Source organism: Chaetodon trifascialis, chromosome 24 (assembly GCF_039877785.1).
Source record: "Chaetodon trifascialis isolate fChaTrf1 chromosome 24, fChaTrf1.hap1, whole genome shotgun sequence".
In the NCBI taxonomy this organism is placed as follows: Eukaryota; Metazoa; Chordata; class Actinopteri; order Chaetodontiformes; family Chaetodontidae; genus Chaetodon; species Chaetodon trifascialis.
In genome coordinates, this window is record NC_092079.1 from 14,521,890 (window position 1) to 14,543,492 (window position 21,603).

The following is a 21,603-nucleotide window of genomic DNA, read 5'->3' on the forward strand; positions in this document are numbered from 1 at the left end:
GAATGAAGTTAGAAACAGAGTTTTTGGTGAAGTCCAGCCTCCAGGAACAATCCACTCCAGCTGCCTGTTCTTTAAAAAACAAATTGTCTGTGTCTCCATTTGTCCGGAGATGAACTAAAACCAACTGAGAAAGTAAATGTTGACGTTTTCACAGTAAATAATGAATAAATATGCAGGAGCTGGTAAAGACGCGTCTACCTCGTCGCCATGTTGCCACGCCGCCAGCTGCCTGTTCTTTAAGAAACAAATTATCGTCTCACTGGTGAAACACATCAAACACAGAGCTGCCTACGACTGAGTGACAAAATAAAGCAGATCAAAATAAAAGCACAATTAAATGATGTGTTTTAGAGTCTGGATCGCAGCTTTGAACCAAGTCTTGTCCTCAGAGCTTCAGTCCTGCTGGAAGAAACCGTCTCAACAAGCGTCTCTGCGGCTTCTTTATTTCCGCTGCTCTCACCAACACACTCGTGATGGTTGAAATGAGCGATCTGAGTGAATCTTTCACCACAAACGCTGCAACTAAATGGTTTCTCACCCGTGTGGACAGTTAAGTGTTGTTGAAGACTTGACTTTCGTGCAAATCTTTTACCACAAACTGAGCAGCTGAAAGGTTTCTCTTCTGCGTGGACAGTCGAGTGTTGTCTCAGCTGCTTCTTTAGTCTGAATTTTAAACCACAAACAGAACAACTGAAGGGTTTCTCTCCTGTGTGAACTCTGATATGTCCACTCAAAAGTGAGCTGTTTGTAAATCCTTTACCGCAGATGGAACAACTGAAGGGTTTCTCTCCTGTGTGAACTCTGACATGTCCACTCAAAAGTGAGCTGTTTGTAAATCCTTTCCCGCAGATGGAACAACTGAAGGGTTTCTCTCCTGTATGGACTGTCATGTGCCTCATAAAATCTGCTCTCCACTGAAAAGCTTTCTCACAAACTGAGCAGCTGAAACGTTTTCCCTCTGAATGAAGTCTCATGTGAGTCTTTAAGGAGTTCCTTATGCTGTAACTTTTCCCACAAACTGAGCAACCAAACGGTTTCTCTGCTGTTTGGACTCCACTGTGGTCAAAGCTTGAAGCACATTCAGAGGAGCTGACTGATGTTTGTCCAGTGTTACACTTCACATCACTTACAGGTACTTCATTGTATGTGTGTTTTCTCATGTGTTTGGACAAAGAGCTTCTGACTGTGAAACTCGCGTTACAAATGGAGCAGCTGAAGGGTTTCTCTCCTGTGTGGACTCTCATGTGTTCTCTCTGACTTTCCTTATGTTTGAATCCTTTCCCGCAGATGGAGCAACTGAAGGGTTTCTCTCCTGTGTGGACAGTCGAGTGTTGTCTCAGAGTGTGCTTTTGTCTGAATCTTAAACCACAAACAGAACAACTGAAGGGTTTCTCTCCTGTGTGGATTCTTATGTGTGGTTTCAGATGCTCCTTTTGTGCAAATCTTTTACCACAAACTGAGCAACTGAAGGGTTTCTCTCCTGTGTGGATTCTCATGTGCCTTGTATAATCTGCTCTCCACTGAAAAGATTTCTTACAAACTGAGCAGCTGAAACGTTTTCCCTCTGAATGAAGTCTCATGTGAGAAGTTAAGGAGGTCTTGTAGTTGTATCTTTTACCACAAACTGAGCAGCTGAAACGTTTTCCCTCTGAATGAAGTATCACGTGATTCGTTAAGGATTTCTTATGTTGGTATCTTTTCCCACAAACTGAGCAACTAAACGGTTTCTCTGCTCTTTGGACTCCACTGTGGTCAAAGCTTGAAGCACATTCAGAGGAGCTGACTGATGTTTGTCCAGTGTTACACTTCACATCACTTCCAGGTACTTCATTGTTCTGCAGAGGCTTTAAACCTGACTGAGGTCCTCTGGTCTCCTCCCAGTCACAGCTGTCATCAGTCTCAGGGTCAGAGGAGTGAGACGTCTCGTCCTCACTGTCTGCTTCTAAATGTCTGTCTGGATCTGAGCTCCTGGCTGGTTCTGGTCCTCCACAGTCCTCTCCATCAGATTCTGTCTTCATGTCTTCAGTGTGTCTCTGATGAAGCTGTGAGGACTGAGGTTTCTCTTCATCCTCTTCTTCACTCTTCACAGGGACAGGAGGGACTGTGGACTTGGTGATGTCGGCCTCCTCCGGCCCTGGAAGCTGCTCTCCTTCCTGACTGCTCCACAGTTCCTCCTGTTCCTCTTTAATGTGTGGCAGCTCTGCTGGGTCCTCCTGGTCCAGACGGGGGCTCCAGTCCTGCTGCTCAGGGGGATCCTCTTCTTGACTCGCCGACAGCAGCTGGACGTCTGTGGAGGAGCATCAAACACAAACACGCCTTTTAGAAAAAGGTCATTTCCTGCTGGCTCAATATGAAGCTCACAATACAAAACCAAGAAGCTGATTGCAGACGACAGGAAGTGATGGGGAGAAGGACACGCCCCCGTCACCACCAGTGGGACGATGGTGGAGAGTCAGCAGCTTCAGGTTCCTCTGGGTTCACGTCAGTGAGGACCTGACCTGGACTCACCACACCAACACCATCACAGAGAAAAGATGCAGGCTGACAAGGCTCCACGTGGACTCCAGGAAACTCCGAAACGTCTCCAGATGAACCAGTGAGTGAAGCCTGATTGGCTGCATCACCACCTGATTGGACAGCTGCACCACCCTCAACCGTCAGACTCTACAGAGGGTGGTGAAAACTGTTCAGCACATCACCAGGATGGAGCTGCCGTCCATGCAGGACCTCTACACCCAGACAGCCTCTCTGCAAACATATGATGATCTCATAGAACATGAAGTACTGCTGCAGAGTGAACTACCAACAGTACATAAAGTACTTCAAATGAGCTCAAGCTGAAACATGTGCAGCAGTAAAATGCAGCAAACACATGAAAGCAGCAGGAATATTAGTCCACAGACAGCAGAGAGAAAAACTCTGACAGGAACACTTTACTGACACATGAAGTACTTTAAGTACTGCGAATAATCACATACTGTTGAGGTGAAATGAAACCGAAGTTTGAGGCCACAAAGGAGCAAAACTGAAAATTCAGCTGTGTCTAATTGTCGAAAGCAAATCTTGTCTGTGGTGTTCGATAACGATCTGCTGGAGTCAGGATTCAGAAGAGCAAAGACTTTCCTGTCGACAATCAGGAGAATTTGTTCAGATCTGCACACCAGAAGGACTGTGAGTCACAGTGGTCTGTGGTCTGTCTTCTGTTCAGTTTGGTCCAGGTTTTTCCGCCTCTGAGGCGTCCTCTCGTGTCTCTCTGAGGTCTGCAACTTCTACACCTTCAGGTCACCTTCAGGCCGCTGATCTGACCTGGTTTTCCCTTTCTACTCCTGCTTCGTGCTGATTCAGCAGGAGTGCAGCCTCAGGACACAGCCTTTTGTCTTCTCTCTGTTCGTCCCAAATAACACCGTCATGTCTCACCCGTCGACTTTTTCACCCCTCAGTAACTATGGCAACACACACAAGTCTGAGTTCAAACAGGTCACATGACTGAAGGCCGCTGTCAGACAGAAGGCCACATGAGATGAGCAGGCTGAACTTCTCAGCTCAGCCAGTCAGCTGCAGAGACACCTGCGGACAGTCACAGGAAAGTCCCTGAAAGGCCGACAGGTGCGCTGAGCAGACCGCTTTCTGGGCTCCGCGCGCCATGACTCTGCTGTGTTTACTGCAGCGTCACACTCACACAGCGACAGCTGCTGGTGACGTTACAGCTTCTCCTCAAGTCACCACACATCTGTTAGAAACATACTACAATACCTTTACTTCAGTCAGGTTCTGCATGCAGCACTTTTACTCAGTGGAGTATTTCCAGTGTGTATTAGTACTTTGACTGAAGTACAGAGTGTGAGTACTTGCAGCAGTTTGCAGTGAGAATAAGCAGCAAAGAGTCAAACCTGCTCTGTGTAAGCGGACTTCAGGCTGGAAAACAGCGTCCAGTAGTTTTCGTTGTCCACAAAGTTCCTCCTCGTACTCTGCTATCGTTCTTCCAAACAGCTCCATTATCTCTTCAGCAGCCGCAGTTAGTCGCTGCTCCACAAAAGCTCTCAGCGTTTGGACTTTAGACATTTTACTGATTCCCAGCAGCTTTTCCTGCAGACACACTCCGTTAAGCTGTCTGCTCTCTTCGGTCTCTGTCGAAGTGACTCCCACTCGCACTGTGAGGCCGTGCTCCGTCTACTTCCTGCTAGCAGGCTAGGCTAACTTCCGGTAGCATCGTTGGCTAACAGGAGATGAGTCTGCGGTGAATCATCCCGGAAATTCACACAAAGTCCACTTCAACACGTTTATCCACACACACAGACTCTGCTGGGTCACTGAGACTGAATCTGATGAGAACAACGTGACACAGACGGAAGAAATTAGCATGTTAGCCGCAGGAAGTACCGCTGCCCACGGTACCATTTATTCACTGATTTTCAAAATAAAAGTTTCCAAACTTTCATGTATGCTCGTATCTCTTTATCACGAATTAACAACAGCAGAAATACTCTCAAACTCTCAGTCTGTTGATCATAAATCTTTCATTCTTAACAATCTAATTTCATCCCATAATCTGGATTTCCTCCTTCTGGCTGAGACCTGGATTTAATCTGCAGAGTTGTGCCCTCTAGTGGACCGTTTCTCAGAAACATCTCACTTTTATTCCTTTTGCTTTTGCTTCTTTTATCAGGAAGATGTTTTTGGTGTGTCGCTGGCTTCTCGTTGCTTTTAGCTGCATATATTCTCATCTCATCCTCATCATCAGAGTCTTCCTCAGCATCATCCTGCAGGAGAACAGACCTGCAGCTGACCTTTGCCCCCCGCATCCCTTCAGGAGGTCTGAGGAGGAAGGACACTCACCGACAAAGGGTCACCTATTATTGAAACTGACCACCATGAACACAGAGTCAACAGAACAAAGACATTGTTCTGTGTCCTCTCCATCATCTCTGTTCAGTTCTTGTCTGACTTCCTGTCCAAATGTCCTCAGCCTGTGCACTTCCTGTTCAGACAGACCTCCTTTCCCTCTGCACTTCCTGTTTGACCTGGCTGACTCCATCAGCAGCTCTTTATCTCGGGAATACTTCTCCACTTTCACACCTTTCACATGTTTTGGTTTCCACTTCCTGTCGAACATCTGACTGAACTTCAAAACAAAGCAGCTGATTCAAGCCTTCAAAATAAAACATGAAGACCTTTTGTCTGAATTCAACATTCAGACATCAAACAGCAGCAGAAACAGCCCGTTTGGATGAACATCGTGTCTTCTTTGGAACATTTGAATGAAGTTAATGAAGGTTCAGCTGATTGATCGACTGAATTTTTGACCAAAGTTTTGCAGTTTTAAGATGAAATTTGACATTTGTGTGGAGGACAGAGTCACACCACAATACACAACAACACACAGAAACACACAGAGACACACAGAGACTCAGTCAGTACGACGCTGCAGGAAAACGGTGAAAATGTGAAATATTTTGTGGGAAACATGGAGAGAAGGTTGAATTTTAGAGGAAGTTTCTGAACATTGAGCAGAGATTTTGCAGGAAAACCAGCGTTTGTTGGTGTGTTTCAGCTTCATCTCAGTCTGCGCTTTGGCTGTTTGTCACACTGTGGCCAAAAGTATGTGGACGGCCGAACTTTCACTCAGTGTGTGATTAACGTGACTGTGACACCGTGTTCATGACTGTGCTGCACATCAGCCTCCAGTCTTCTGCGCTCAGCCTTTGCAGCAGATATTGAAGCTGCTGTTTGATCCCGATCGGACACCAGAGCATCACTGAGGTCCAACGCTGATGTCGGCCATCAGGTCTGGCTCACAGTCGGCGCTCCGGTTAATCCCAAAGGTGTCGGATGTGGTTCCAGTCACGGCTCTGAAGACCCGCTGAGTTCTTCTACACCAAAGTGGAAAAACCGTTTCTTTATGGACGACAGCATCAGAAACGTTTCTCGTATCTTTCAGCTGAGTCTGGTCAGCAGTCCTGACCTGAAGAAAGACCATAAAACACTCACAGCAACATTCAGCTTTGACTGCAACAAGATCCACAAGTGAAATCAACACAAAGCTGAAGGTTCAAGTCAACAGTTTCCACACTTTAATGATCACAGCGTCCATCTTTAAAGGACAGGAAGTGGAAGAAGTTTACAAAGTAAATGAGGAATCTTTTCAATCGTTTCAACAAATTCATTGATCAATTTATTCCAATAACCTGAAAGACTGATGTGACTGAGATCCTGCACAGACTCAACTGATCTGTTCAGCAGTGTTTCTCTAACAGGAAGAGACTGTCCCTCCTACAGAGGACACAGAGACACTGAGGAACCAAACCTGGAACTGGACCAGGGACTGAACCAGAACCCAAAGCCAGGATAAAGAGGTTCAGTGAATGTGGTGTTGAAGGTGTGGAGGTGGATCAGTGAGTCAGAGGACACTCTGTAGAAGGACAGAGTGCCAGCAGGACAGTCCACATACACTCCTACTCTGTGAGAGACAGAGGAGGAGGAGGAGGAGGAGGAGGAGGAGGAGGAGGAGGAGGAGGAGGAGGAGATGGATGTTTCTCTGTTATTGTGACGGACAGAGTAGCGACCATCAGAGCAGTAAAGTCTCCAGGACTGATCATTCCCTCCAAACTCACACTCTCTACTGCTTCCTTTCCTTCTGATTCTTCTGTAACTCACTGATACATAAACTTCTCCTCTCCACTCGACCTCCCAGTAACAGCGACCAGTCAGACCAGTTCCACACAGCAGCTGAGGATACCAGTCAAACCTGTCTGGATGATCAGGATATGACTGATCATCTCTCACATGTGTCATCGTCCTGTTGTTGTCAGACAGTTTGATGTTTCTGTTCACTGTGTTTGTGTCCAGTTTGAGTTCACAGGAATCTGATGGAGAGAAGAAGAAGAAAACAGCTGCAGTTATTGATCGATCAGCTGTTGATTGATGGACAGTTTGATGATGACATCAGAGATGTGAATGAGTGATGTCACAGTTTGAAGATGGCTGAATGTGCTCTGCTTGGTTGTCGTCAGTCAAATGAAAGACACACTTACACTTCCTCAGACCTGGTCTCAACCATCGGACTCCAGCAGGCTCCACCCTGAAAGGAGGAGGGGGGTCAGAGCAGCACCTCCTCTTTCAGCATGCAAACATGGACGTTACATCACTCTCACACACACAAACACAACATGTTGATGCGGCCTGCTTCTCCCTCTTCAGCTCTGCTCAGACACTGACAGCGACACTGATTCTCTCATCATTAAATCTGCCTTCATCAGCTCATTTCCTCATTTCAATCTGTTGCTGACTTCTATTCTGAGCTGCTTCACTCATTGATCGCTCTCTTGCTCTCCCACCTGTGATGATCAATAATCAGTCTGACTTTGTCTTCACTCATCAAACCAGCAGAGCTTTAATCATTGATTGTTGGACACGCTTGTCCTCGTCATGTCCCACATGTGACCGTGCTTCATGTCTTCATTACAAGTGTGAAAACTGTCAATGAATTCAACATCTGAGACGAGTCATCACGACTCTGTTGTGTGCAAATCTTTTCATGTCAAACTTCCTGAAGTTCACCAGAACAAGAAGAGCCACTTGACGGACTCTATTTTCGACTCGGCCGCCGGCGCGGCGCAAAGTCAGGTCTGCTGCGCCGATGGGGCGTGGCGGCGCAGACTTTGGTATTTTCGTGCGCTGCGCCTCCGACGCATCTCCTCCTCCTTCTCATCTCAGTCCCACCCAGCGGCGCAACTCGGAAAGAGGGAGGGGAGAAGGCGTGAAGTGGGTTTGACACAGCCGAGTCAAATCTTCACCAATCACAGCAGCTCCTCGCCTCACCTTTAAGAACCCCGCTGGCCAGGTGCATGGCACGTTTCCAGGAGACTGACGTCACTCATGTCTGACATCCGTTTGTATTACTTTGCACACCCCTTTGTATATACTATTTTTCTCAGTATATATATATATATATGTATGTAACATTTTTTTGTGTTATACCAAGATAGTTCTGAGTTAAATGCAGTATTCTATGTTTCTTCCGGTTTAACACTTAAGCAGTGTATAGTGATTTTATTTTGAAGGAGGTAAAAGCGGAAGTGTGACTGCGCTGGACTTGTGTGCTTGAAAACTGAGAGTAAAGAGTGGAGTAATGTATTCCGGCAACTGAGTATATATATATATATATATATATATATATATATATATATATATATATATCGTTTTATATTCTGTTCTATATTTTGTTTATATATTTGTTTTTTATATATATAGTTCTCTCTCTTTTCTAATTTTATTCTAATTCTATTCTTGAAAGGAGCACTGCAACAAAAACTATTTAAAGCTTTCCTCAATAACTCCATCAGCTAACAGGGGATAAATAAAAGATTTCTGATTCTGATGTGTAAATATGAGGTCCTTAGATGGTAAATCCTCCTTCTCCTCCTCAAAGCAATGATGTACTCCTTCTTTGTAGATAACGTGAAGCATTACTATGATAACATTTGTATTTGGAATGAAATGACGTCACGTGGGTAACAGCGGACAGCGATCATCACACGTTTTCCATGTGTCTGTCTCTCTGTCTCTCAGTGCTCTGAGACAGATGCAGTATATCTGCTCTGTAGGATGTCACGGCTGTTTCTGTTGGCACAGCGACGTTAACCGATTAGTTCTCATCCCTGTTTCACCTGTGTACATTCAGCCAGGGTGAGTGACCGTTACGCGTGCCGAACGCGCTTTCGATGTGGTCACATGAGAGACGGATCAAAATATATAAATTTAGGTCTGACTGTATGCGCTAACTCAGATCGTTGCATTGAACTACGGCTGTTGCTAATAATTGATCGCAGTGAAAGCCAGACACTGTGGAAACCTGACTGTGAGGTGTTGGTGACGTGAGCGCACGACTGCGCCGGTTTACCAAAATCCACTTGCGCCGCACAGAGTTGACCAGGTCTGAGGTGGCGAGCTTTCAGCGCACTTTTACACCGCCGGTGCAGACCAAATGGTCGAAAATTCTTATTATGCCGACACCTCCCCCCTACTGCGCCGCAACGCCCATCCTGGCGCACCTCTGTACGCCTCGATTTACCAAAATACCAAGTGCACCGTGCGCCTGCCTGCGCCGGTCGAAAATACTACTGCGCCGCACCGGCGGCGGAGTCGAAAATGGAGCCCGACGTCTGCACAGGGAAATGTTTACAAGCCATGTTTTGGCTTGCTCTGTCCTGCTCTGTCCTGTGGTTGTCAGGTTCCAGCAGTTTGAACTAAATACAACTGCTTTGGACTTATTGGAAGCTTGTTTTTATGTCTCTGAGGACAAAAAGGACATTTGTCACACTGACAGACAGGTCTTTGACCATGCAGAGATCTGTCCAAACTGCATCAATGATGACCAACAGGTCATCATCATGTTTGTTCCTGGAGATGTTCTCCTTGAGACCTCCAACACAAATATGTCCTTTTCATGTTCAACCAGTGTTTATGTTGTGATCAAAGGACAAAGGTTTCCTACATGTCTGACTGTTCATGTCTCACTCACGTCCACCATCAAGCAAAAAGACAGACAACATGTTTCCAGCTCTTCCTCCTCTTTCACACTGACTGACTGTGGCTGCAGAAGCCTCTTCATACCTCAGAGTGTCCAGTCTGCAGTGAGGATCCTCCAGTCCAGCAGACAGCAGCTTCACTCCTGAGTCTCCTGGATGATTGTAACTCAGGTCCAGCTCTCTCAGATGGGAGGGGTTGGATCTCAGAGCTGAGGCCAGAGAAGCACAGCCTTCCTCTGTGATCAGACAGCCTGACAGCCTGCAAACACACACAACAACACACGTGGAAGATCATCTGAGGGTCCTGCTGTGTCCGTCCAATCACTGCTCAGGAGTTACAACACATATTAATTCTCAACAGTTTCTGTGTTTCAGGTCGACTTCACACTCGACACTTCACTTCCTGAGGTCCTCAGCGACACCTTTGTGCTAATTAATCACGACTGAATCAGGAATAAAGTGACGTCCACTAATCAAAGTCACTTGACAACAAAACATAAATGAGGATTTCCATCTCAGCCTGACTTCATTAATAAAAGGTACATTGAGAGAAAACATCTGCCAATCAATGAATGTCTGTGTCAAATGTGTGGACGTCTGAGGTTAAAGAAAGACGTCAACACTTTGACAACAAACAGTAACTTGATCTGACCTGAGAGTTTCCAGTGCACAGTGTGGACTCTCCAGTCCAGCAGACAGCAGCTTCACTCCTGAATCCTGCAGGTTGTTATTACTCAGGTCCAGCTCTCTCAGACTGGAGGACTGGGATCTGAGGACTGAGGACAGACCAGCACAGCTTCTCTCTGAGAGGTTACAGCCACTCAGTCTGAAGAGACACAGGAAGGAAGCAAACAGTCAGTTAGATATCAGAGTATTTATTGATGAAGAAACTTCACTATCTCTGTACTTACAGAGCTTTGTTGGAGGCTTTGACCACTGGCAGCAGCTTCAGAAGAGCCTCCTCTGAAGCAGAGAATTTCTTCAGGTCAAACACGTCCAGATCTTTTTCTGATGACAGTAAGATGAAGACCAGAGCTGACCACTGAGCAGGAGACAGTTTATCTGTGGAGAGTCTTCCTGAACTCAGAGACTGTTGGATCTGATCCACCAGAGAACGATCGTTCAGTTCATTCAGACAGTGGAACAGATTGATGCTTTTCTCTGCAGAGGGAGTCTCTTCAATCTTCTTCTTGATGTACTCGACTGTTTCCTGATTGGTTTCTGAGACACTTCCTGTCTGTGTCAGCAGGCCTCGTAGGAGACTCTGATTGGTCTGCAGGGAAAGACCCAGGAGGAATCGGAGGAACAAGTCCAGGTGTCCATTTGGACTCTGTGAGGCCTTGTCCACTGCACTCTGGTAGAAGTGTGTCTCTGCAGATTCATAGTAGGTTGTTTGTTCTTCTGACAGCAGATTGACTCCAGACTTGATGAAGGTCAGATGGACATGAAGAGCAGCCAGAAACTCCTGAACACTCAGATGGACGAAGCAGAACACCCTGTCCTGGTACAGTCCTCTCTCCTCTTTGAAGATCTGTGTGAACACTCCTGAGTACACTGAGGCTGCTCTGATATCGATGCCACACTCTGTCAGGTCTGATTGGTAGAAGATCAGGTTTCCTTTCTGCAGCTGCTCAAAAGCCAGTTTTCCCAGAGACTCAATCATCTTCCTGCTCTCTGGAGTCCACTGAGGATCTGACTCAGCTCCTCCATCATACTTGATGTTCTTCACTTTGGACTGAACCACCAGGAAGTGGATGTACATCTCAGTCAGGGTCTTGGGCAGCTGTCCTTCCTCTCTGGTCTTCATCACATCCTCCAGAACTGTAGCAGTGATCCAGCAGAAGACCGGGATGTGGCACATGATGTGGAGGCTTCGTGATGTCTTGATGTGGGAGATGATTCTTCTGGCCTGCTCCTCGTCTCTGAACCTCTTCCTGAAGTACTCCTCCTTCTGTTCATCAGTGAACCCTCTGACCTCTGTCACCATGTCAACACACTCAGGAGGGATCTGATTGGCTGCTGCAGGTCGTGTGGTTATCCAGAGGCGAGCAGAGGGAAGCAGGTTCCTCCTGATGAGGTTTGTCAGCAGCACATCCACTGAGGTGGACTTTGTGACATCAGTCAGGATCTTATTGTTGGTGAAGTCCAGAGGAAGTCGACTCTCATCCAGACCGTCAAGGATGAACAAAACCCTGAACTCTCCAAACCTGCAGATTCCTGCTTCTTTGGTTTCAGGAAAGAAGTGATGAACAAGTTCCACCAAGCTGAACCTTTTCTCTCTCAGCACATTCAGCTCTCTGAAAGTCAATGGAAATGTTAACTGTATGTCCTGGTGGGCTTTGTCTTCAGCCCAGTCCAGAGTGAACTTCTGTGTTAAGACCGTCTTCCCAATGCCAGCCACTCCCTTTGTCATCACTGTTCTGATTGGTTCATCTCGTCCAGGTGAGGCTTTAAAGATGTCTTCTTGTCTGACTGTGGTTTCTGGTCCGTGTGGTTTCCTGGATGCTGTTTCAATCTGTCTGACCTCATGTTCATCATTGACCTGTCCAGTCCCTCCCTCTGTGATGAAGAGCTCTGTGTAGATCTGATTCAGGAGGGTCTGCTTTCCTGCTTTAGCGACCCCCTCAAACACACACTGGAACTTCTTCTTCAGGTTACATTTAAGTTTACGCTGACAAACACCAGCAGGACGTCCTGAATGAAGACACAACAGATAAATCAGTCAGTGATTGATAAAGTTCAGATGAGAATTTAATGTCCTTGTCTGAACATATTTTGTCCATCTGTTGGACATCAGTGAATGTTCATTGATCCAGCAGTTAAACCTTTAGAGAAATCCTCTTACTGCTCTGCAGACGCTCAGCCAGCTCCTCCTCCTTCATCCTCCTCAGGAAGTGCAGCGTGATCTTCAGAAATGCCTCTCTGCTGCTCCTCCTCTGCTCTGCATCCTCATCCTCATCCTCCCCCTGACTCTCTAAGCATTCTGGGTAATCTGCCCTCAGAGCCGTCTTGATCTTCTTCAGCTCGTTCCTCACAAAAGAGACAATGTTCTCCTCCAGCAGCTGGAACAGAAGATGATATGAATGACACAAAGTGAAATCATGGAAGCAAACATCAGATCCATGTTGGACAGACTGATGGTCCACTGCTCTAAAAAGTGCAGCGTGGACATTATTGTGGACAGAACAGATGTGAAAGCAGCTGTTGTACATGTACAGACCAGAAATATGGAGTCCAGGTGAGTCTGATGCTGCTGGGCAGACTGACCACTGGGAACCTCTGAGCTCTCCTGGTGGACTCTGTGGACGAATCATGAAGAATTAGCTCACATCATGTCCGTCCACACAGAGACAAACACCTGCTGAAGGTCCTTTTCAGATGAAAGCTGGAACGTTCTTCTCTGGACGACATGAAGGAAACAGCTGCAGCTGTTGCTCACACAACTTGTTCTGGCTCTTTCTTTTATTCTTGGACAACATGTCTTTCTTCTCGTCCACCTGTTGGACACACAACACATCTTTGAGCTTTGTCTCCTCTCTGAGCTCCTGCAGCCTTTAGTTACCCAGAACACCCTTCTCTGCATCAGACGTCTTCACAGAGGCACAACTCCAGCCTGATGTGAGGCGCCATGATGCCGCCGTCAGTGTTGTTCTTTACTTTGTGAATCCATCAGCAGCATCAGTCACAAACAGACTGTGTGTTTCCTCACACTCTCTGTGTTGCTTCACTCTGTTTCACAGCAGCTGATCTCAGTCCAGCTGTTATCACTGACATGTTTGTGTTTGTGTTGTCACATGACTGAAAAGCACAACATGTTGATTTGATGGAGGAACTCAGTGGAATCAGGGTTAGCCTTCGTTAGCATCTGTTAGCCTCGATCAAGTCACTGTTTCATACTCATGCAGTCATCAGTCAGAACGTGTGTGTGGAGGAAATGTTCAACTGGAGTCAAGAGCTGAAGACTGGTTATACTGGGCAGCTTCCACATGTGAGGATAGAAACCAATGAGAAGAAGAACGACGCTGAAAATAAAGGTCAAATTGTCCAACACGAGTTTAAGACTGAGAACAACTTACTGTCTGTCAGAGACATGTTGCTGTTTAAAATGAACGCGGCCATCCATTGACTTGTCACTCCTGAAGGACACACAGCTGGGTCCAGGTCCAGGTCCAGCAGAGGTTTGTCTCCCATAGATCCTGTGAGACACACAGGAAGACCACCATTCTCCTCAGTTTTCAGTGTCCACATGTGGACATGTCAGTGCTGTTTAGGGACAGACTGGACAAATGTCCTTGAACACTCATCTAGCTCTAACCTTCATCATCATTCGAGGACAACATCAACATCAGAAGGACAACTGGTCAGGCTGGATGGACATTTCAGGTCAAATTGTCCAACATGAGTTTAACACTGAGAACAACTTACTGTCTGTCAGAGACATGTTGCTGTTTAAAATGAACGCGGCCATCCATTGACTGGTCGCTCTTGAGGGATACACAGCTGGGTTCAGGTCCAGAGTCAGTTCCAGGTCCAGCAGAGGCTGGTCTCCCATAGAACCTGTCAGACACAGAGGAAGACCACCAGTGATGGAAATGGACTTTTTCTTCTTCAGACTCAGAAGCTGCTGGAGAAACTAGCAGCGATCAACAAGAAAAGGATCAACACACCAAAGTTCAATCAAACATGAAGCTGAATGATTTCAGTCTGTGGATCATTTCTTCATTTGTCCATCAAATCTCGGTCCAAAGCAGGACTCAACGGACTGATTTCTGAGCAGGTTTTACTGTGATTGACAGACAACAAACTAAACTGTGGAGTCCATCAGCAGCGACTCTGTTGGTCTGTTTTCTAACGTTTGCATCACGACTCAGCACAAATGTCCTGACTGTTATTTAGAGACGATGGACGCTGAAGCTTTTAGTCCAACATTCAAAGAGGACGTTTGATGGGAAAGACACTTTGGAAGGTCCCCACTGGATTTGTGCTGAAGCCTCATATTATCCTCAGCTTTCAGTGTCCACATGTGGACATGTCAGTGCTGTTTAGGGACAGACTGGACAAATGTCCTTGAACACTCATCTAGCTCTAACCTTCATCATCATTCTAGGACAACATGAACATCAGAAGGACAACTGGTCAGACTGGATTTAATGAGGACAAACATAAGCAGTGGACAACATGAGGAGGACATATGGACATTTCAGGTCAAATTGTCCAACACGAGTTTGACACTGAGAACAACTTACTGTCTGTCAGAGACATGTTCCTGTTTAAAGTCAATGAGGTGACCATTGACCGGTCACTCCTCAAGGACACACAGCTGCGTTCAGGTCCAACGCTGCCAAATGCACAAAAATTTCTGATATGTTTGCTAAAGCAGGGCCTTCATCAGCTCCCGTGGCTGATGACAGTGATGGTGGTGGTGACATTGAACAGGGACATGCAGTAAAACCTGTGGTAAGCTGGGCTGTTTCAGAACACGTCATGAGGAACGCAACCCAACCCCTTGGTAAATCTGACAACGATAAAAGGTCAATAACATCTCTTTGTGTAATGCTCTATGGCCAGGTTAGTTTGTAACACCTGTATACGCAAGAAGACACTGTGTCTGTAGCCCTCTCCCTCATTCATGTGTCATCATCCCTCTTAAGTTTTCAGTTTCTAAGCTGCTATTTTTATCTTGAGGACTGGACAATAATTCAATCTCTCTCTCTTTCTCTCTCAAACACACACACACAGAGTTCAAAGTTCATTCAGGAGCTCAGCTACATTCATCCTGTTGGTCTGGGTCACTTCACACTTTATTGAGTACTACTCTTGGAAGAGTTAGCATCTGATCCATCATTTCTCACCTCTATTCTTTCTCTTTTCTTCCTCCCTGAAACACATAGGTCACCCAGTAGGATGAATTCTGCTTAAAGATCCATGACTGTGATGGAGTGTACTTTTTGTAGTGTTAATAAATGACACTTTTTGGAAGTATTTAAAGTGTCCACTCTCACTGATTGCCGTTAACTCATTGCATGGCTTAAAGTTTTAAAGAGTTGCACAGTTGGTTTACACATTCAAGAGACCGAAAAGAGCGAAAAGGTGTGTGTTATCAAATGTGGTGGGCCAGTCTGTCCAAAATGCCAGGACTGATTTCTTGTCCCAGTCCACCCCTGTCAGTCAGAACATGTGTGTGGAGGAAATGTTCAACTGGAGTCAAGAGCTGAAGACTGGTTATACTGGGCAGCTTCCACATGTGAGGATAGAAACCAATGAGAAGAAGAACGACGCTGAAAATAAAGGTCAAATTGTCCAACACGAGTTTAAGACTGAGAACAACTTACTGTCTGTCAGAGACATGTTGCTGTTTAAAATGAACGCGGCCATCCATTGACTGGTCACTCCTGAAGGACACACAGCTGGGTTCAGGTCCAGGTCCAGCAGAGGTTTGTCTCCCATCGATCCTGTGAGACACACAGGAAGACCACCATTATCCTCAGCTTTCAGTGTCCACATGTGGACATGTCAGTGCTGTTTAGGGACAGACTGGACAAATGTCCTTGAACACTCATCTAGCTCTAACCTTCATCATCATTCGAGGACAACATGAACATTAGAAGGACAACTGGTCAGACTGGATTTAATGAAGACAAGCACCAGCAGTGGACAACATGAGGAGGACATATGGACATTTCAGGTCAAATTGTCCAACATGAGTTTAACACTGAGAACAACTTACTGTCTTTCAGAGACATGTTGCTGTTTAAAATGAACGCGGCCATCCATTGACTGGTCACTCTTGAGGGATACACAGCTGGGTTCAGGTCCAGGTCCAGAGTCAGTTCCAGGTCCAGCAGAGGCTGGTCTCCCATCGATCCTGTCAGACACAGAGGAAGACCACCAGGGATGGAAATGGACTTTTTCTTCTTCACACTCAGAAGCTGCTGGAGAAACTAGCAGCGATCAACAAGAAAAGGATCAACACACCAAAGTTCAATCAAACATGAAGCTGAATGATTTCAGTCTGTGGATCATCGCTTCATTTGTCCATCAGATCTCGGTCCAAAGCAGGACTCAACGGACTGATTTCTGAGCAGGTTTTACTGTGATTGACAGACAACAAACTAAACTGTGGAGTCCATCAGCAGCGACTCTGTTGGTCTGTTTTCTAACATTTGCATCACGACTCAGCACAAATGTCCTGACTGTTATTTAGAGACGATGGACGCTGAAGCTTTTAGTCCAACATTCAAAGAGGACGTTTGATGGGAAAGACACTTTGGAAGGTCCCCACTGGATTTGTGCTGAAGCCTCATATTATCCTCAGCTTTCAGTGTCCACATGTGGACATGTCAGTGCTGTTTAGGGACAGACTGGACAAATGTCCTTTAAAGCGAAGAAGCGAGATCATATTTCTCCAATACTCGCCGCTCTGCACTGGCTCCCTGTAAAGTTTAGAAAAGAGTTTAAAATTCTCCTCCTTACTTACAAAGCCATAAATGGCCAGGCACCTTCTTATCTTAAAGAGCTCATAGTACCTTATTGCCCTACTCGAACACTGCGTTCCCAGAATGCATTTCTACTTATGGTTCCTAAAGTCTCAAAAAGCAGAACAGGAGTCAGAGCATTTAGCTATCAAGCTCCTCTCCTGTGGAACCATCTTCAGTCTTTGTCCGGGAGGCAGACACTGTCTCTACATTTAAGAGTCGTCTTAAAACTGTCCTTTTTGATAAAGCTTATAGTTAGGGCTGGCTCAGGCTGGTCCTGGACCAGCCCCTAGTTATGCTGCTATAGGATTAGACTGTCGGGGGACATCCAAAGATACACCGAGCTCCTCTGTCCTTCTGTCCCTCTCCATCCGCACGCTCTCATGTCCTACCACGGCGTGTTACTAACTTAGCTCCTTCCCCGGAGTCTCTGTGCTTTGTCGTCTTGCAGGTTCCCATGGACAGTGGCTGAATCTGGATTGTGGATTTCAGCTGCGTCTCCTGCCTTGGCCCTGCCTGACATCCACTGCAACTGCTACTGCTGTTATTACATCCACTGTCACTGTTACTGTGACTGCATGTCTGTCTCTCTGTCTCTGTCTCTGTCTCTCTCTCTCTCTCTCTGACTGCTTTTCTGTCTGTCTGTCTGTCTGTCTGTCTGTCTGTCTGTCTGTCTGTCTGTCTGTCTGTCTGTCTGTCTGTCTGTCTGTCTGTCTCTCTCTCTCTCTCTCTCTCTCTCTCTCCCTCTCTTGCTCTTCCTCTCTCACCCAGCCGGTCGAGGCAGATGGCCGCCCACCCAGAGTCTGGTTCTGCTCGAGGTTTCTGCCTGTTAAAAGGAAGTTTTTCCTCGCCGCTGTCGCCAAGTGCTGCTCATGGGGGAATTGTTGGTTTCTTTGTAGATAAAGAGTTTGGTCTGTACCAGCTCTATATGGAAAGTGTCCTGAGACAACTTCTGTTGTGATTTGGCGCTATACAAATAAAATTGAATTGAATTGAATTGAACACTCATCTAGCTCTAACCTTCATCATCATTCTAGGACAACATGAACATCAGAAGGACAACTGGTCAGACTGGATTTAATGAGGACAAACATCAGCAGTGGACAACATGAGGAGGACATATGGACATTTCAGGTCAAATTGTCCAACACAAGTTTCACACTGAGAACAACTTACTGTCTGTCAAAGAAACGTTTTAAGTCCTTGATGCGACCCACTGGCTGGTCACTCTTGAAGGACACACAGCTGGGTTCAGGTCCAGGTCCAGGTCCAGCAGAGTCTGGTGGGTCCTGCTGCTCTGGCCTTCAACACAACATACTCAGAGCTTTGAGTGTGAATAATGATGGTGGACAGATTGGAGTGCTCTGACATGGAGACGAGTCCTGGACAGTCAGAGACCCTCGTCTCACCTCTGAGCTTCGGTCTGGACGTCATCGTCCCCACACGGACTGGTTTTAGAGGGACGGACTCCCTCCTCTCTGTCCTCACACCGATTCATGCTGCTGAACTCACGTCAGCTCACACACACTTTGATCTGGAGAGGAAACGCAAATCATTCATGTGCACATCAGCTGAAATCATCCTTTCATGGTTTCTCCTGTCAAATATCAGCTGCTCCTCCTCTGATTGGCTGTTATCTCGTCTCTCATGTCAGTGTCAGCTGAATGCGGTCAAACAGCAGCGTGAGGCCGAGCTGCTGTACTTCTATCAGTCCACTAGATGGCGCCATGAAGCTGCAGTGAAGTGAACACACACTTGATGCCTGGACGAGCGTTGACATCACTGACACACACTGACTGAATGTGACAGGAAGCTTCAGTTTGAGGAAGATTCAGTAAATTCATCATGACTGAAAGTTTCTTTATGTTGAAATGATCCTCGTTTTTAATTTCAAGATAAAGACGTGGCAGCTAGTTACAGCAGCTGACCTCTTTTCTTTCTTTGACTGTGTTTTTTTTTTCCATCACTGGTCTCGGTTGATCATGTGCACATATGGATGTAAAACTGGTGAGACGAGTGATTTTCTTTCTACGGTTTCTTGGACTTTTTAAAAGTACATTCAGAGATCCATTCAGCCACAGATTTACCGATAACACAAACAAACACTTGTTAGCACAATGCAACGCTGCTGGTACTCCCAGTGGAAGGACTGGAAATAAGGAAGAGGGGCTGCAGAGCTGGAGCGAAGCGTCATGACAAGAAGAGATTGTACAAACCATCCAAACCATTTCTTCTTGTAGGAAAAGTGAGATCTCTCTCCAATCAGCTGGAAGAGCTAACGTTGCTAACCAGACTGCAGAGGAAGTACCGGGAGTGTTTAACTGTGTACTTCATGGAGACATGGCTGACAGATTTCAACTTCTGAGAGCAGACAGAAACGTGAGGGAGTGCGTTAAGGTGTATTAAGAAGTCAATATCAAACAAATTTAGAATAAAAGAGAGTAAAAAGAGTGTAAAAACAGAGAGATATAGAAGGCCAAGATTGCTCGCCGAGCTGGGAGTGAACGCCAAAGAGAAAAGATGTGTTTTTAGGAGTGTTTGAAAGTGCTCAATGGACTGTGCAGCTCTAACATGGAGAGGGAGGCTATTCCACAGCTTCAGGGCCGCCACTGAGACGGCTCTGTGTCCACGAGTGGAGAGCCTGGACCGAGGCGCTGCCAGGAGCAGCTGGTTTGACGACCTCAGCGCCCTGGCAGTGGTGTGCAGCTGTACAAGCTCTGATCAATAAGGTGGTGCCAAACCAGTTCAAAACAATTCATAAAACTTTAAACTGGATCCTAAATTAACGGGCAGCCAGTGCAAAGATGCAAGGACAGGACGAATGTGCTCACGTCTTTTCTTTCCAGTCAGCAGGCGGACGGATGGTGCAATGAAGGGCACGTCATTGTGAAGGAGCAGTTCTGCCTGAGCGCCATGGAGCTGCTAGCTGTTAGCATTCAGCCATATCATCTCCTGACGGAGTTCTCCCATGTCACAATAACGGTGTACATCCCTCCATCAGCTGATGCAGCAGCAGCATGCGAGCTCACACAGCTGCAGACATCACACCCCCAGGCCCTCCTCCTCATCTCTGCTGACTTCAGTCACACTTATCTGTCCTCCACTGTCCCCACTTTCACACAGTCTGGAAAGTGTCCCACCAGAGACAAGGACTGACGGTGCCCATCAGGAAGGTACGGCGTTTCCCAAACAACAAACCCTGAGTGTCCCAGAACTCAAAGTCCTCCTGAATGAGAAGAAGAGGGTCTCTTCCACATCAGAAACTACATCCCCCTCCCACCACCTCACTCAACACTTCCATCAATGTCTTCCTCATCTGAAGCAGACTGGGAGCATGATGAAGGTCATGTTCTACGACTCCTCCAGAGCTTTCAACACAATCCAACCATCACTGCTCAGGGGCAAACTGGGAGGAGCTGGTGTAGACTGCCACCTGGCTGCATGGACCATCAACTACCTCACCAACAGACCACAGTGTGTGAGGCTTCATGACTGTGTGTCCAATGTGGTCATTTGCACCGGGGGGCTCCACAGGGGACAGTGCTGTCCACTTTCTCTTCACCCTCTACGCATCGGACTTCAGACACAACACCAACAGCTGTCACATCAGAAGTTCTCCAATGATTCATCCATCGTTGGACGTGTATCAGAGGGGAACGAACTGGAGTACAGGGAGGTTGTAACCAACTTTGTCGACCAACTTTGAGGTATTTGTACGGGACATTTAGATTGTGGCCAGTACAAATACCTCAACAACAAACTGGACTGGACAAATGACACGGACGTCCTGTACATGAGGGGCCAAACTTGTCTGCACCTGCTCAGAAGATTGAGGTCCTTTGGAGTTTGTAGGACACTGTTGAAAACGTTTCAGGACTCTGTGGTTGTATCGCCAGTTTTCTGTGCAGTGGTCTGTGGGTCTGTGGGAGCTCTGAGAGGGAAAAGACTGAACAAACTGGTCAGGAGAGCTGGATCTGTCCTGGACTGTCCTCTGGACACCATGGAGGAGGTGTGTGAGAGGAGGATGTTAGCCAAGCTGACAGCGATCATGGACAACCCATCCCTCCCCCTGCATGAGACGGTGGGGGCTTCAGCAGCTCCTTCAGTGACAGACTGCTGCATCCAGTCTGTAAGAGGGAAACTGCTGTTTCACAAACCTACTGTTTTTGCTCTACTTTGCTATTTCTGTTTAACATTTTGCTAATATCCACGACATCTGTGCAAATATCCAATATGTCCAATATTACAGATATTTATACTGTGCTCATGTATTGATGAGACGTGTCATTTCGACCTTTTCCCTCCATGGCCAATTAAAATTTCCATTGAGAAACTGAGCCATCCTTCTGAAGGTAACTTTATTGTTTTATTGCTCCTCTAATGAACAAAACAAGTGTCACCTTTGCACTGCCCTCATTCCCACTGTCTCAGGTACTGCAGTAGAACTTGTATATTACACTCATACTGCACATAGTACGTGATTATCTGTGTATATATGAACATGTCAGTGTATGAATATGAACATTTTCCTAAACTTTGCTGTGTTTCAGTGTTTCGTTCTCATGTCAAATCTTTGAATATATTTGTATCTGTGCTCTGTG

The 21,603-nt window shown here is 46.4% G+C and overlaps 2 protein-coding genes across 2 annotated transcripts in view; both read right to left on the minus strand.

Moving 5' to 3' along the window:
• LOC139351966 (zinc finger protein 260-like) overlaps positions 1–21,603 on the minus strand; it is a 189,889-nt gene that overhangs the window by 1,872 nt on the left and 166,414 nt on the right. The window contains exons 3-5 of the mRNA XM_070993888.1: positions 1,665–2,287; positions 1,259–1,598; positions 684–922 (exon numbers count right to left, since the gene is read on the minus strand). Of these exons, the coding sequence (XP_070849989.1) occupies positions 684–922; positions 1,259–1,598; positions 1,665–2,287 (1,202 nt within the window). The remainder of the gene's footprint in view (positions 1–683; positions 923–1,258; positions 1,599–1,664; positions 2,288–21,603) is intronic.
• Positions 6,210–18,542, minus strand: LOC139327981 (NLR family CARD domain-containing protein 3-like). Its single transcript, XM_070958069.1, has 11 exons — positions 18,412–18,542; positions 18,246–18,304; positions 16,340–16,375; positions 13,604–13,706; positions 12,748–12,826; positions 12,373–12,589; positions 10,439–12,221; positions 10,180–10,353; positions 9,613–9,786; positions 7,032–7,078; positions 6,210–6,863 (listed from the first exon to the last, which is right to left on the minus strand). The coding sequence occupies exons 1-11, from the start codon at positions 18,498–18,500 to the stop codon at positions 6,271–6,273; spliced, it is 3,354 nt and encodes a 1,117-aa protein (XP_070814170.1). The 5' UTR covers positions 18,501–18,542; the 3' UTR covers positions 6,210–6,270.

Coding starts and splice junctions, on each gene's coding strand:
- LOC139327981 (XM_070958069.1), bottom strand. CDS start 18,500: ATGAATCGGTGTGAGGACAGAGAGGAGGGAGTCCGTCCCTCTAAAACC. Junction 12,222..12,372: donor GGCTGAGCGTCTGCAGAGCA/GTAAGAGGATTT, acceptor GTCTTCATTCAG/GACGTCCTGCTGGTGTTTGT. Junction 10,354..10,438: donor AAAGCCTCCAACAAAGCTCT/GTAAGTACAGAG, acceptor GTGTCTCTTCAG/ACTGAGTGGCTGTAACCTCT.